This window comes from Euwallacea fornicatus, chromosome 10 (assembly GCF_040115645.1).
Source record: "Euwallacea fornicatus isolate EFF26 chromosome 10, ASM4011564v1, whole genome shotgun sequence".
NCBI lineage: Eukaryota > Metazoa > Arthropoda > Insecta > Coleoptera > Curculionidae > Euwallacea > Euwallacea fornicatus.
This window is the reverse complement of record NC_089550.1, coordinates 3,836,495-3,851,969: the sequence shown is the minus strand read 5'-3', so window position 1 is coordinate 3,851,969 and position 15,475 is coordinate 3,836,495. Positions and strand designations below refer to the sequence as shown.

The following is a 15,475-nucleotide window of genomic DNA, read 5'->3' as shown; positions in this document are numbered from 1 at the left end:
TGTACTCAGAATTAAAATTAAATCTAGTTTCTGTAAAAAACAAAACTATTGGATACAAAATAAACTGACTCACTATTACATCAAACAAAACTGAAATTCCTACAATAAATACTCAAATTTGGCTCCAGTAACAATATAGCAACGACCGAATCATTCCTCGAACTCTTTTATGCAATTATCCAGTGTGCCAAATGTCTTTTTTTCAATAAAATAATATTTATTTAAGCATTTTTTTGAAATATCAGGCTTAAGAAAGTGATAAACGCGTTGAAATATATAAGCGCTACTGCGGAACCACATCTTGTTGAAATTGGAATACCCAATTTTTACTTTACTTTTATAGCCAGATTGTCGTTTATACCCCTGGTTTTTTGGATGACCAAATTAACGTATTATTTTTATATTTCAAAACAATCATACATTTTTCGTGATTTCGTGACGTGTGAAAAAAACTAAGTCAGAGTAGTGACATATTTATTGTAAACGAGCAATTTTGAAGTCGTTATAACAAAAATAAATCCTAACATTAGCAATAATAATAAAATCACCAAAATAATATCACAAAAAGTGTATTTCGTTCGGGTTAACACTACCTACAAAAATTATATTTCCTAACTAAACAATTTGGCCACTTTAACGTTCCAAATGCAAAGTGACGCGCAGGTTTTAATCATCGTTTACGTCTCGAATAAAAAAACTAAGATAACTACGATTTAGTTTATATTTTAATGCAAAACAATTTAAACGTTTTATTATTTTCATATTAATAATAAAAAAAAACTATCAAAAAAACCCGAACTACTAGCAAATATTAACATTAAATACAAACATAAAGGGCTTTGCTGTTCCCAGTCAGTAATGTTGGAAGATACTTTTAAAATCTAAGAATATCACATTACCAACAGTTCCTGGCTGGAACAAAGTTGAATTAACTAGGAAATAATAAATTTCTATTATTCGCTAAAAGTCGACTTGTAGCAACTAATAACGATAGAGTGTATTTAGTGGGACACGACCTAAATTTTTATCTACTCAAAGCCGAAGCCGAAAATTATCCATGTGAACTCAAAGCTATACTGTTCGACAAGGGACTATCTTCACACCAAAAACACAAAAGCTACTATAGCTTGAAAGTTCTTAAGTGGGTTTAAGAGCATTATAAACTAAATACTATAGAGATAAATGCGTTCAATGGCTTGCAAATTAAATCATTTGAAGATTTTTCCCGTTTCGGCGTTGAAAATCTCAATGGTTTAAATATTTGACGTCGAATCTATTCTATTTCGGGGAACTCTTCCAATTCCGGTACCGGCTCTCTCCAGTAACTGAATTGGGAGTAATCGCTGGCTTGCTCCAAGCGAGAAGGGAACATTTGGTCGACTATAACGCTCATGTTGGTGTAACTGAAAAGGAAAACAGTGGGGCTATAATTTATGATAATAGAGATTGCTTGAGGAAGAAGTGAGTTATGGATTATTACAATGAAATAACAAATACAAAATGTGATGGTTGTTGTTAACGTTAGGTGTATCCCATTAATTTTTTAATTTAAAAAGCAGCAAACTATGGATCGTTTATTTTATATTTGAAAACTTCTTTGACACCTTGTAAATCACACTGTTAACATATGTTTGTTTATGTGTACCTTCGGTTTAGGACAACTCGCCTTCGTTGCAATATCAAGAAATATGGAAAAACTAAGTTGTCTTGATACAGTTTTTAAATTTATTGAATGCTACTAACAAATAGACGAATATTGCTCTATTTGAAACCCCCAATTAACACAATCGCCCGAACATCACATGTTGCAGTTGCAACCAAGATTAAGTAGATCAATCAAACCCTTATTAAGCAACAATTTTGAAAGCAAACGAACACACTTCAACCAATCCTCCCCTATGCTGATGCTTACCGTTAGGTTACATACAACCACGCAGGCAACACGTGCTGAGATGCAGTAGTGCGCTGAGCTCATGGTCAATAAACTTTTTTATTTTATTAAAATATATGTGACTTTTCCTTTGCTTTTTTTTAATTTCAGTTAAATATGTGTTAGTTACGATGGTTCAAATGTGACGAATGTGGTGGTTTTAAAGACAAACGACAAGACACACATATTTATTTTTGTTTGGAAATGTTAATTACCGAGAAAGATTCAATATTCTGACGAAACTTCGTCGTCAAAAAATTCGATTTTACATAAAATAGGGGGAAATACTTCATTGACCACAAGGGACTGACCCGAGTAGCTGGAAAATTAAACAATCAATTGAACGTAATTCGTACACCGTATATAAATTAGCAAAGCCCGGCAAATTGTATCGCCCTCTTCCACAAAAAGAGAAAATTAGGTGAAAAATAAATTACACCTTACCTCGATTGGAAGGTCTGAGTTAACTCATGTTTCAGCTCTCCTTTAGGATTAATAGTGAATATTCTGTGGATGGGAATGCCCACTGCTCTGTACGCCCAAACGTCCTGAAAAACCGCTTTTGTCAATATTAATTCAATCGCTTAAACCCCTAGTTCGCTACATTGATTCGATTTCCATATCCTGCATAAAACGGCTCGGACTCGACCGGGAACAAGGCTTTAATATCAGACATGCAAGAGATTTTAAAAGCCTCTGGTTTCTTCTCTATGACCTCTCGATGGAAAGCGGTAATCAGTGAAGTGGGATTCAATAAAATAGGCCCATCAGGCATGCTCATGTTTCCTTGTTTAATCGACTTCAAATAGTCGCGGGTGATCCTCGCCTGTCCAATGGCTCGCGCACTTAAATACAGCAATTTGTAGCCGTTGGCCTTAATTTTGTTGAACAAATGGGCCACCCCCGATTGGGCCCAGTCTTTACCCATTATGGGAAGGATGTGACCCAATACGTCAGATCTGCAACATTAATTTTCAAATGTTCCGGATCTAAGTTTTGGAAAAGATAAACTCACTTTGTAATTGTACCATCGATATCGGAAATTACTATTTTATCGTCCCATTTCCATTTGTAGAGGTTACATTGACATCTGGTTGTGCCTTGATAGGCGGTTGTTACGCTGAATTCCACTTCGTTCATGCCGTCGCGCAAATTTAAGGCTTCCTGATGTTAAAAATATGATACATTTCAAGAAATTGTTCGTGATTCAATTCTCACTACGTACAATTTGTTTTGAGCTCAATCTTAATGTCTTGCGATACTTGTCCGAACATTTTGGGGACTCCGATCGAATATGAATCTGCATTTGCTCGTTTTTTAACGATTCTCTCGCTTTTTCCACTTCTCCACTTGTAACCACCTCCACTTCTGGAGCAACTATCTTCTCCCCATCCAGTAAATCAGTCGTAGACGTTTTAGCATCAATTCCCTTGGAAGCAACATCGGATATCGCAGGATCTTTGACGGAAGGCGACTCTCTGGATGATCTAGTCCTCCAACTCCACCAATATGATTTGTGGGGTTGATTCTTGGATTCCTCCACATTTTTATCCTTAAAAAACAAAAATAAATTTGTGGCTAGAAATGAGCGAGAAAAATTACTCGAGGTATCATGTAAGTGTTGCGTAACTGATCGACACAGGCGTCCATCAGAGGTCTCCCAAAGCACATTATGCTAATTAGCATCGGTACAGCAACCTTCCAACTGTAGAATTTCTCGCCAATTTTGGCCACCAACTTGGGATTTTCTAGTATTGAAGAATCGTTGCAGAAATCGGTGAAAGTTATTAAATGTTCCTTGAATTTTTCTTCGGCTAAATCCGGTTCCCATCCACATAGAGACAGAGCTACGTCTTGAGAATATGTTGGAACCCTACCATACAATTATACTTAATAATTAACATTTATTGAGTAATAAACTTACAATTTAGTTTGTTCTTCGAAATCCGAGTCGATGCTCTTACAGCCCTCAGGACTGTTCGGGCTCTGCGCCAACGACGGTCCATTTCCTGATTCACAATCCATGTCGATATCTAGATTTTACACGTAACAGTAACACTTAATACAATAAGGCAGGAACTAAAAAAGCTATTTGAGGCAGCCCAAACTGACAACTACCGTAGGAATTCAGTTCATAGTTTATTAATGTAATTTGAAAGTGCTCCTTAGAGTCTTTGTTAATTCATGAAATAATAAATATTAATTTAATTAACATCATATTTTACTTTGATTGTTAAACTCTGAAAACGACTCCACGTTAAATTTGTGCAGATAATTACAGAATTGCAAAACAACGTGACTACCATGCTGAAACAAAACATTTCCATCACTCACCTTCAGTATTACGACCCTCCCTCCCACCAAAGTAAATCTCAGCCACCTCTCGGTCTACCTCTCCTGAAGTGATATCCGACAAGTACATTCCACCCTCGGCAGATCGATTCTGAGCGTTATGCTTCGACTTCATAAACGAAAACACGCTGCTCAGCATCGACTTGCGTTCCTCCTTCAAAGGGTCATCACCGACCGGCGAAGTGGTCTGCGAGAAACTGGGCAAACGACCCCACTCCCAACTTTTCGACGGTTCTCTAGATTCTTCTCGAACAATTCTAAGTTTCGTCTCAATCTCCGAGTCTGACTGCACAGATTCGACGTTGATCGGGGAGTTGGAACGCGACTCTGCGTTGCCAGACGTCAGTTCTGTGTCGCTGAAGAAGTGAAAGTCAGCATCCACTCTTTTGAAATTCGAAGAGTCCGCTCTTGGAGTTGTTTCAGAGGAATCCTTGCCGCTTTTCTCAGTCTTGGACCTATACATTCAATGAACCTCTTGGAATTGGCGAAGATACTGTCTAACTTACTGCAAGTCCTTAAGCTCAGTCTCAGAAGAATTGCTGCCCAAAGAACTGCGGTCAGTGGTGGAGTCGTTAGCTTTATCTAAGTTCTCAGCTGAAGGGCTCGGTAACTGGATGCTGCTGTTCGATTTACGCGCGTTTTTCTTGCGCATTTTTTTGCGCCTCTTCTTGCTGTTCTTGCTTTCCAGTTGAGCCTCTTCCGGAACTTTGGTGAGGGAGGGAGAGCTCTCATGAGCCTAAAATTAACTTTCTATTAGAGATGTGAATATGAACCAACCAAGATTTGAAGTATTCCAGTAAATCCGATCGTTGTTTCAACCAAATTTTTATTTAAAAAAAGAAACACTTACAATAGCTTGTTCTGGAACTATTTCGGCTTTGCTTGGAGGCTCATCAAGACTATCCATTTTGAAAATCGTCTCCGAGACGTCATTTTGGCTGCGGCTGAGATCCTCCTCGTCACTCCGTCGAGACGCCGTCAGCGAATACGTGACGTCCTCGACCGAGGCTCCTTCAATATTACCTAAGCCAATCTGAAATAGCAAACCAATGTTAAAACACTTTTGTTTTCTTTGGACCGTTGCCAAAATCTAATGCAAAGTCACCTGTCTTTTCAGAAAATCTCGCTCCAAATGGGCCCGGCTGTTGGCGATATTACTATCAGCTGTGTGTCTTCTTTTCTCGTAGGAATTTGGTTGGTTGAGATCAATATTGTCTAGGTTAAAACTTCTGCGACGCCCCTGGAGAACGTCACGAAGTTCGTTAAGTAAAAAATGCAACTGCCGGGAAAACACTCACTTGGCTCTTAAAAATATTTTCTATCTCCGAAACTGGAATGGGGGAAGTGGCCAGGTGCTCGGGAATGTCGTTATCCTCGTCATCTTCCATTTCCTCGACGAAGAAGGCTTCTCCGCTTTCGCCTAGTTTCATGCGAACGTCCAGGGGCTCGCCGTTTACTTCTATGTCAACCTGGGAAAATAAAGGAAGACCTCAAGACCTCGCACGAAATGGTGAATCAGCGAAAGAATCTCCGACTTGCTAGTCCAACCTCCGCATTTGGCTGTGAGCGCGGCTGGCTTGTTTCAAACTAGAAAATGACTTCAAGGAACTTCTACAGTATTCCTAAAACCTTCAAATCGTAGTTCCTGTTTTAGGGGCAGAAAAGCATACTAGCATGCACTATATGCAAATTCGATTTACATGGGTGCGAACCACAGCAGCGATGCAACGACCTTTACAGTCGTCTGAAAAAAGCTCGATTATGTTCTATGCCAAATATGTGCTCAGCTGAAAATTTTAAACCATAAACTGAGGCCCTGTAAAGCTGCCAACAACGCCTTTGGTAAATATTTGTGATTACATTACCCAACATCAAAGTCCGACTAGGTAATTTCTTACTCTCCTTAAAAACTTACAACATTACAAATCAATTGCCATGAATACGTCACAGTGGGATCAACATTTAAGTGAAATTCACTGGTGACATATCTTGGTGTTTTCATGTCGTTCAGTAACGGCAAAACAAAGAAAATGATAATTGTGATACTTATGTAGTTCCGAGGCTTCGTTTCGTAGACAAACACTTGGAATCATCGTATCTTACGTTTGTTTAGACGCTGTGTCGCCAAAATCTCACAGTAAACACGCAAATGAATCAAGGTGAACTTTACTCTCTACTTGTGTGTTGGCATGAGATAATTAGATAAATATGGTTCTGATAGAAAATGTTTTTTTTTTCTAAAAAAAATTGTATGTTGCCAGTTGAATGAATACGAACCGTTTTTACCAAGAAAGTAAGAACCTAATTTATGAAGAGATCCTTGTCTTAACCAGAGCATATAACGCAGACGAACTTTCGACCATAAAAACTTCAATCATATACAGTCAGCACCAAAAGTATTGGCACGGAGGATAAACGTTTACAAAATCAAATATTTCTCCGTTGAAAAGTGATAATTAAGCAGTATTTTTTTAAATAACATTATATTAAATCGTCAACAAAAAAAACTGATAATAGGAGCTTCGAAATACTTAATAACAACAATATACAGTGAATAAATATTCAAGATGGTAACATTTCAGTGATCCACAAATATTGGGACAATTCGGTTCTCGTACTTCTACGGGAAGCACAGATGTTTTTAGTATGACTTTTTGCTCGATAACCCTTTTTAACCGCTTTGGCATTGAAAAAATGATTTTTTGTAGACAATCTCTATTCAATTTATTCCATTCCTCTTGTAATGCTTCCTTTAAAGCGTCCTTATCAGCAATTTGATAACTTCTTATTTGCGCCTTAAGAATATGCCCCACTTTCTCAATGGGGTTAAGGTCTGGGGACTGAGCAGGAGTTTTGATGTCCTCGAGCAAATTATAAGGTAGCCACTCTTGTACTATTCGAGCGGCTTGTTTGGGGCCGTTGCCCTGTTAGAATTTGAACGTGTTTAAAATGTTCATATTTTCAGCACTACATCTAAGATTTCGATTTGAGATGCTGCATTTTGTACGTTGTTTCTTCTATGAATACCAATTTTTGCAATACCCGCCTTTGATACGCGTCTTCAAGCCGTAAGAGAACGTGCTCCACCGTGCTTGAAAGTTCGACGTAGATGCTCCGTTTCCAGCTCTGCGTTTGCCTTCCTCCGCACTCTTCGACGTCTATCAGAGCCAAAAATGTTGAATTTGGACCCATAACAGGAAATTGCATCTGACCAGTAGTCATTTATTTTTGAAGATGGTAGCTGGACGCAAATTCTAGCCGTATTTTCTCATACTTTTCATTCGGCCATGGTTTTTTTCGTGCCATTTTACCATAATAACCATAGGAATGTATGCATCGGCGTATTACCTGAAGAGATACCTTTTTCTGTGTATGTTGGTCTAATGAAATTCGAAGTTTTAAAGCACTAATTTTTTAATCTTCTCTAACTTTTAGCACAATACGACTTTGGTCCCTTTGATTCAGAAGGCGTCCCATATTGTAATTAATTTGAGAACTAATTAGCACTACTTAGCATAGCACGAAAAAGATGAACGAAGTTTTTATTTATTAGAATTAGATTGTTGATATCAGGAGCATTGAGTCATTTTAAGGGTACGTAACGGAAACGCCCCAATACTTTTGGATCGTTGAAAGGTTATTATTTTGATTATTTGTTGATTGCAAATTTTTTTTGTTAAATATTTGAAAACTTCAACTATAAGTCTTTATTATTGGTGATTCGAGGCATTATTATATAAAAAAAAACTACGTTTGTTCAACAATTTTTAATCGAGAAATAGCCTAGTTTGTAAATATTTAGCGTCCGTCCCAGCATTTTCGGTACTGACCATGGGTCCATTAAAGAACCATTAAAACGCCACAATGTGTGCTCATCATGCCGTATACTGCACCGGATTAGCAGCACAAAATTTCGGGATCAGAAGATAAATGGTCATCTGCCTGTTTCAATCAGACAATCTTCTACAGGGCGGGTTAAGTGCGAAATCAACGGTTAAAAATACACTAGCTAACTTAGTTGGATAGGAGATTTATTTCTGCGAGAAATAGTTTACGCAGCGGTACACGGGGAAAGCAATGACACAACACTTCTTAACGTTAAACAATCAAATTTCGATAAGCCACATAATATGGAGGGAATTTTAAGCGATGGGTTCCTTCTAACACCTCAGAAAACTAAGTGAAATCTTCATGCAACATTTATTCGAAGCTGCGCGTGCGAAAAAAAAAATTACGGCACTTTTTAAATGCCCAATTTTCCAACAGGTGGGAAAGGCGCAATGCACCAATAAAATGGCCCGCGTGATGACCAGACCTGAATCCGCGCGATTTTTATCCGAGTTATGTGAAAAGTTTGGTGTTTACAACTGAAATTAACGCAGTAGCAAAGTTGTGCGAACGGACAGGAAACGTCGCAGGAAAATTCGAGGAAGAAGGTCTCTTCTAACAGCATGTGCGGAGTGAGTGATAATTAAAGGTTTATTTATTTACTAGAACTTTTATACGCGCATGGTTTGGTTGTTTTTGTGACTCAAAAAATGTTACGTAAATGTTTTGCTTAGTTTTTTCGGATCTATGTCGCGTTGAAAGGAAAACGCCTACGTAAGATTCATCCTTTATATTCAAGTAACACTGCACATTCAGACACTCCGACCCGGTGGTTACCACCTTAAAAACCCTCATAACATCAGCACATAAAAAGCGTTCAGAGTTCCTGAAGCAATCTTCAGTGTCATTCGCAAAACAATTAAAGCGGAGTATATACCCGTCGGAGTACCTCAGAAAAATAGAGATAATTGACGATACTGAGGAATTGAACTCAACCATCTGACCCCTTCCAGTAAGGTAATTAACGAAATATCTAAGCAAGAAAAATCATCTCTAATCGCAAAGGCTCCCAATTTAGCCAGCAAACCTCGAGATGATCAACCCTCTCAAATGCCTTGAAGGTGTAAATAACATCAACCTGACGATCCAACGCTATCAACTTCAACAGCTCATATATTAACAACTTTGTCTCAGCCGATCTTCCTTCTGAGAAACCTGAGTGACACAACCTGCTTTAAATGTTAACACCTGATGCTCGATCTGCACTCACATGTCAGCATTACTTCTGAAATTATGAAGATGCTTTCCCTCTCGACCTCTCATCCTAGACATCCATACCTTGGACACACGTTTTCCAATATGACCCTTAGGATGCCTCGAAATCTCGCTACCTACTGCACATCAACACATGAAGATTCTTACCACTTTCTCTTTGCTCCTCAACACTCCCAACTTCCCAAAGCGCACGTGAAACGGCGAGCAATTGAAGGAGCCATCGGGCTGCTCAACCACGACCACGTCTATGGCCCCCGTCAAGGTGGCTCCGTTGATGTCACTGTAGAACTCCTTCAAGTTGGAAATGATTCGCATCATCCCGTACATTCTTCGTCAAAGCACTGCACGCGTCACTGGAAAAAAATCACAACTGAGTTCCAGGGAGATCCCTTCACCGCGCCTCGCGACCGTTCAACGATCAAAGATCACGTTCATGGTCTACTCTGACGCTTCAATTGAATATTCACTAGTGAGGAATAAATTATTAAAAACGAGTTGAATTGCGTGCGTTGAAATTATTTTTGTAATACGAAATCGGGCAATTGATTCCGCAAAGCACGGAATTGTAGCGCGGAACTCACGAGGACGACTGCAAACAAAGTGACTCAGGAAAATCGAAACTCTGCTTGTTATATAAAGGGGGGGAGCATGGGCGGAGCGCTGGGGAAAGGGGAAGTCGCGTGTAGCTGCGTGTGTCGCTGAACGGTGGCGTGAATGAATTTGGAGTAGAAAAGGGAGGAAATATCGTGGCCAGGGGGGCGATTTGTGTATGTGCCAGGAAGAGAAGTAATTAGACACATATAATTTCACAACGATTTCCATCCTCTCTAGCCGCGTACACGACTATTGATAGGACAATGATTGTAGTCCTTTGACGATTACATTTATGACCGCCAGATTTCGCACCGCCACTGATTTAAAAGCCATATCGACGCGCGTTTGTTTAAATTCACTCAAAAATCAACAAAAACGTATTGTTTTTCTACTCTAAAAACCTTCGGCTACATTATTTTGAAGTTGTTAATGGCATGTTACCATTCACGCTTCTAATAAACAATTAAATGCAATAATATTACGCACTCCAACGGGCCAGAGTCACAGAGAGGAAAGGGGGAATCTCGTGCTTTAATACTGCTGCTTATTATTATACTTGTTTGCCAATTGGATTACCAACACCAGCGTTGAAAAAGTGGCAAAGTGATGAAGACATTTAAAATTGCGAGTGGGACGCTTCAATAACATCAAAGCTCTACTTCCCATATGTGGTTCTTTGAACCTACCATACTGGTGGCAGCACGCCTGCAATAAAAAACAGACTTATCGATGGTATGTTCTCCTCTAAATTACCAAGGATAAGTCACAAAGTTTTGATAAAAGTATATTGTTTGCGTGCCTATTAGGACGTACTGGTCAGCGGACCTATTATCAGCTATTTATGGCATATTATTGACGACTCGTAAGTGCGGTATTACCATAGATTACAGCTTGAGCAATTCGGAGGCTACTGATAAACAGGGATTAAATGTTAATAAAACTTTGCCTTACGAAGTCTATTGAGGATATAAAATGTCGTTAGGTGTGTGCAATAAAATGTTGATTTTATGGGAGAATTAAATTTTTTTGTCACCACACATCCAGTGTTTTGGAACTGGAACACCGCCATGAAAGCGGGGGTACTTAATTATTAAACCAACAGAAAACGTCGTTGATTCAATGTACTACATCAATTACGATTATTTGGGAAAACACATCTACGCAGGATCTTCGCAAATTGCTTTGATTTATTCACGAAAGCTCCAGTTGCAGTTCAAATTGCATGGCTCGAAGTATGTAAGTTCACTAGAGAGGAGCATCATCATTGTTTCATCATGTGCTTTGGAGGCTCGCTCAGTCCCAAGATCTATTTTCTCGTGGAAGTACAAAACGGATTATAGAAGGATTCAAAAAAACTTTATTGCCTATTTAGGGTTGAGAACATAATTGCGAAGGACCTTGAGCACATTTCCTGTAATTAAAGTGAAAACGGTGGATGACAAATGCTTTTCATAGTATCGATAATTTAAGTGAGATGTGAACATGCAAAGATATTAGTAGTTACATAGAACTTCTCCATCTTTATAGGTTGCGAATACAGTTTTGTCCGCATGATTTGTAAAAAAATTTCAGTAATTTGGAAAATGCTTTTAAACTTCCTTCATAATATGGTGAATAAAAGCTCTAGCTAAATGATACCCCATGAAACAGTCCACATGCCCACAAACCATTTTTGCAAAAAAAAAACAAATTTCAACAACATAAATGCCCCACAAAAGTTCCCATTTTACGCCCATTGCTAAAAGGAACATTCTTTGATAATATTTTCTTAGCAATCAATTATTACTGATTGCTCAAAGTTCTTGCTTAGCAGCTAAATTGTGCCCACCTAGGAACTTAACAGAATTGCCTCCAATATGTCCTCTCTGATTGCACCGCTTTGCGCATTTCTATTTTCAAAAGTATTAGGAAAGGATAATAATCTTGGAAATGGGCCATTTAGGAACGTAGCACGACCACCCAAGCAAATTTTCGCGTCTTCTACACGGATAATTCCAGTTACTTTGGAATACTTGTTAACGCCTAGCAATTAATATTTATTTGTAAAGTAAGATTTGGTTAAAGATGGACGCACTTGCGTTCCAGCCACTTTCTTCTAAGATTTCAAAGACCTTCGAAGTAATTCATCATTTCATCCAGATAAATATGTGGGAGGTGGCGCTTTCCATTAAGACTAATGCCAACATCAGTTTTAGTCATTTTGGCGAATCAAGCTGTGTAACGTCAATGGGTTCGATACAGTAGTAGCTACAGAGGATTTTTGTCAATATGCCAAATTAGCTAATTTTTGCATGTACATCAGAGACATAGAATTAATAAAGTAAATCACGAAATAACCTTTTTAACAGTAAGGGAGAATGCAAAATATTAAGTCCTAATTTAGCAAGCGATAGAAACTTTTTTGGAGAGGATATTTCTTTAAAATTTTACGGAGAAAGAAATACACTACGTGTTAAGTTTGTCTTGAAAATATGCAACAGACATGAATATTGATATCCTCCTGTCTATAGTCCTTGAAGATTTATACAAGGTGTAATATAACATCATGAGGATATTTCAGGGGACGAAAGTCCTCTGCAAAATAATTTAAAAAATACTAATAGACATACGAGATTTGGCCGGAAATTTCGTAAAAAAATGTAACAAAAAATGTATTTTATATTTAATCAGGTTAATTCAAATTAGTCAATTTTGTCCCCTTCAAAGTAATCTCCCCAGGACACAATACACTTGCGCCATCCTCGTTTGCCCTGCTAGAAAGCTCTTTGAAAGTCCTCTGTTGTGAAGTTTTCAGCTCCCTTCTGATATCAGCTTTGAAGGCCTTCACATTACCTAAATGCCGCCCCCGAAGCACCATCTTGCAATACCTTATTAAATGTAAAATAAAATTTTTGTTTCGCTTTTATATGAACTTTCCAGACAAACCTCGTACGGTTAAAAACGTACCATTTCCGATGTACACGGTGGCAATTTTACATTTCTTCTAATATTTTGCGTTTTTTTCACGCATGCCTTGAGTTAAAATTGTCAATTTCGAATACCTACTTTGTTTAAGACCCTCTACAACAAAATATCAAAATGGTCGGCATTCACAGGGTGTCGTATTCTTTGGACCGTCCACTATTTTATGTTTTATACTTTTTTTGAACACCCTGTATAAATTCTAATACCAAATTAAAATTATTCAATTCTTGAGCTTTTTGGTCCCTCATAGTATTATTCACCGTTTTACGAAAAAATTGTCATAAATAAACCAAATTACACATCATCCACGAATTGATTGTTAACGGAGATTTTTTTATATTCGCATTCGAATATGCGCTTATGTTATCCATTCTAAAACGCAACCTTCCTTTTCATAAAATGCGACTCAAATTATGTTATTTATTAATAAAGATTTGGATTATATTGGGGCAATGGGTTAATGTCTACTTATTGTACGCTTTTGTAAATTAATTCATCAACGAATAACCTGAGCCAACAGACAGGGTTTTGTAACGCAATTGAAAATCGTTCTTGGATAATTAGAATTTGTTTTGTTATCGACATTTAGCTGTTCCTCATTGTCCAAAGACGTCACCGCATTTGCTTAGCCCCTGAGTGATATTTACAAACAAAGAATATAGAATCGCGTGATGTTGGATAACCTCGTTCAATATTGGCTGTTCTCTCCGCAGGGGCCCCCTTATTGGTGTGCGGCCTGATGTGATAGCCGTGCCATGCGAATTCATATGATGAATGTGAAGGGAAAGTCAATGAACCTATCTTGAATCGACAATTAATGCTGATTAAACATAAGAGTTCACTTTTGAAAAATATGTTTTTAATAATATTTAGGACGTTTCCGGGGACCTTCAGATGAAAAGGGAAAACGCAAAAAGAAGCATGTTTTCGATAAAAACATATCAAAACAAATTTGCTACTCGTGTGTACTGCGTGTAATAGTTACGACAGCCTTCTACTAATCTTTAGGTGAAAACAAATACGTTATAAAAATAAGGCTCTCAAGGTAAGAGCGCTCATTGGCCGCAATTGTGGGAGAGTCATGACGAAAATGCTACGCCTCAAACAAACATGTTTATTAGATCAGCGTTACGCAGAAATTACGATTATTGACACGCGTAAAAAAAATAAGCTCCGTGGTAAACAGTGATCCATACATGGTTACAGTTTAAAAAATTAATAACAACCAACTTATCGAATTTCTCCGGAATAGAACAAATAATTCATATGTGTAATAGGTACTCAAAAAATAGTTGTGTTATCAACGCTAATATGATCTAAAGACATTTTTGCATATCTGTTTATCTAATGTGTATATACGTTAATAATCACTGATATTGTAATTAATTTTGTGAAGGATTCTTTGTCGGGGCTTTTGTTATGTATAAATTTTTAACAACCATACGTATTGTATTTGTATGTGACCGTTAATAATACTCATATGCAATGAAATAGGATGAATGAAAACCCTTCTATAACAAAACTATGTATGAGTATCTTGAATAATATACTTAGACATTATGCTTATGAGCAGAAAAATCACAATCATAATGCTTAGGTGAGTTATAGCAAATGAAACACTGAAATATTGAAACTTGTTTAATGTTGTTCTTTTTTTAGCCCTGGGTACGTACAACGTTTTACGCATAAATATTCTTTAAAAACAATAATTTTAACAAATAAATAATTTAAAGTAAGTAAATTAATAGCTAAACTACTACAAAGTCTCTGATAATCTCAAGCATAATTATCTTCCAGATAACGTTGTGAGTACTTTGAATTGATCTCTCTGTTAGGGAACTAGCAAACTTGTAGGCCTTTGTAATTCATCTAAGTATGTATAAAGTAAACTAAAGATTCAAGTGAGGGTTAAGTTATGGAAAAGAAAACTATTAAATAAACGTATTTTTTTAGAATCGGTCCTAATTTATGGGAGCTGTCAAGGGAATATTACTTAAGTCCTTATGGTACTTTTGTGCTATATTTTAAATGGCCATTACTAAGTAACTAGCCAGAACCACTTTCTTGCGACCTATATTTTGTTAATAAAATCGTCGAAACCTGATTTCATTAATTGAATCAATCTAAAGTGGGAAGTGATTAGAAACAAAACAAAGAAACCGGTGAACTTTCACTAAACATTTCGCAAACCTAGTAATCACAAAACAATGCATCAGAATAAAAAATCAATCGAAGATAACTTAAGATATTAATAGGATAAAAACTTACATGTGTTAGTTCTTCTTTGGCGTAATCAATCAACGTTATTAATGTAATTTCTATTAACAAAATTATTAATTATAAAGAACAATACTTTTTTTAATTGGAAACAACCATTCTAGTTTAAAGTGACAATGACATATAAATGTCATTACAATCAGAAAACAGAAAACCCACTAAGTCTAAAAAATAATTTTTTTTGAAGCCCTAAACGCATGAATCATATTACTATCTTACTTCAATCGATAGCAAAGGCTGGCGATGAGTGAAACA

General features: G+C 37.2%; 1 protein-coding gene across 2 annotated transcripts; it reads right to left on the bottom strand.

Annotated features, from left to right (window-relative positions):
* Positions 1-460: 460 nt before the first annotated feature.
* Lpin (phosphatidate phosphatase LPIN) lies at positions 461-15,341 on the bottom strand. 2 transcript variants are annotated; one of them, XR_010732519.1, is made up of 14 exons: positions 9,533-10,003; positions 5,581-5,751; positions 5,388-5,522; positions 5,133-5,315; positions 4,789-5,018; positions 4,265-4,737; positions 3,855-3,963; positions 3,533-3,803; positions 3,156-3,482; positions 2,946-3,094; positions 2,535-2,889; positions 2,375-2,478; positions 1,913-2,249; positions 461-1,403 (listed from the first exon to the last, which is right to left on the bottom strand). XR_010732519.1 is itself a non-coding variant. In XM_066286798.1 (14 exons), exons 2-14 carry the CDS (start codon positions 9,710-9,712, stop codon positions 1,274-1,276), a joined length of 2,817 nt encoding a protein of 938 aa, XP_066142895.1. In that variant the 5' UTR covers positions 9,713-9,738; positions 15,212-15,341; the 3' UTR covers positions 461-1,273. The 2 variants fall into 2 exon arrangements, 1 of the variants encoding a protein (XP_066142895.1); XM_066286798.1 differs by lacking the exon at positions 1,913-2,249 and adding an exon at positions 15,212-15,341 and having other exon boundaries at positions 9,533-9,738.
* Between the last annotated feature and the right edge of the window lie 134 nt (positions 15,342-15,475).

What these genes read in the sequence shown, in the direction of transcription:
- Lpin (XM_066286798.1), bottom strand. Translation starts at nt 9,712, where the DNA reads ATGTACGGGATGATGCGAATCATTTCCAACTTGAAGGAGTTCTACAGT. An exon ending in GAGATTTTCTGAAAAGACAG is followed by an intron (nt 5,316 to 5,387) that starts GTGACTTTGCAT and finishes TTGCTATTTCAG; the next exon opens with ATTGGCTTAGGTAATATTGA. An exon ending in ACACTTACATGATACCTCGA is followed by an intron (nt 3,483 to 3,532) that starts GTAATTTTTCTC and finishes TTGTTTTTTAAG; the next exon opens with GATAAAAATGTGGAGGAATC.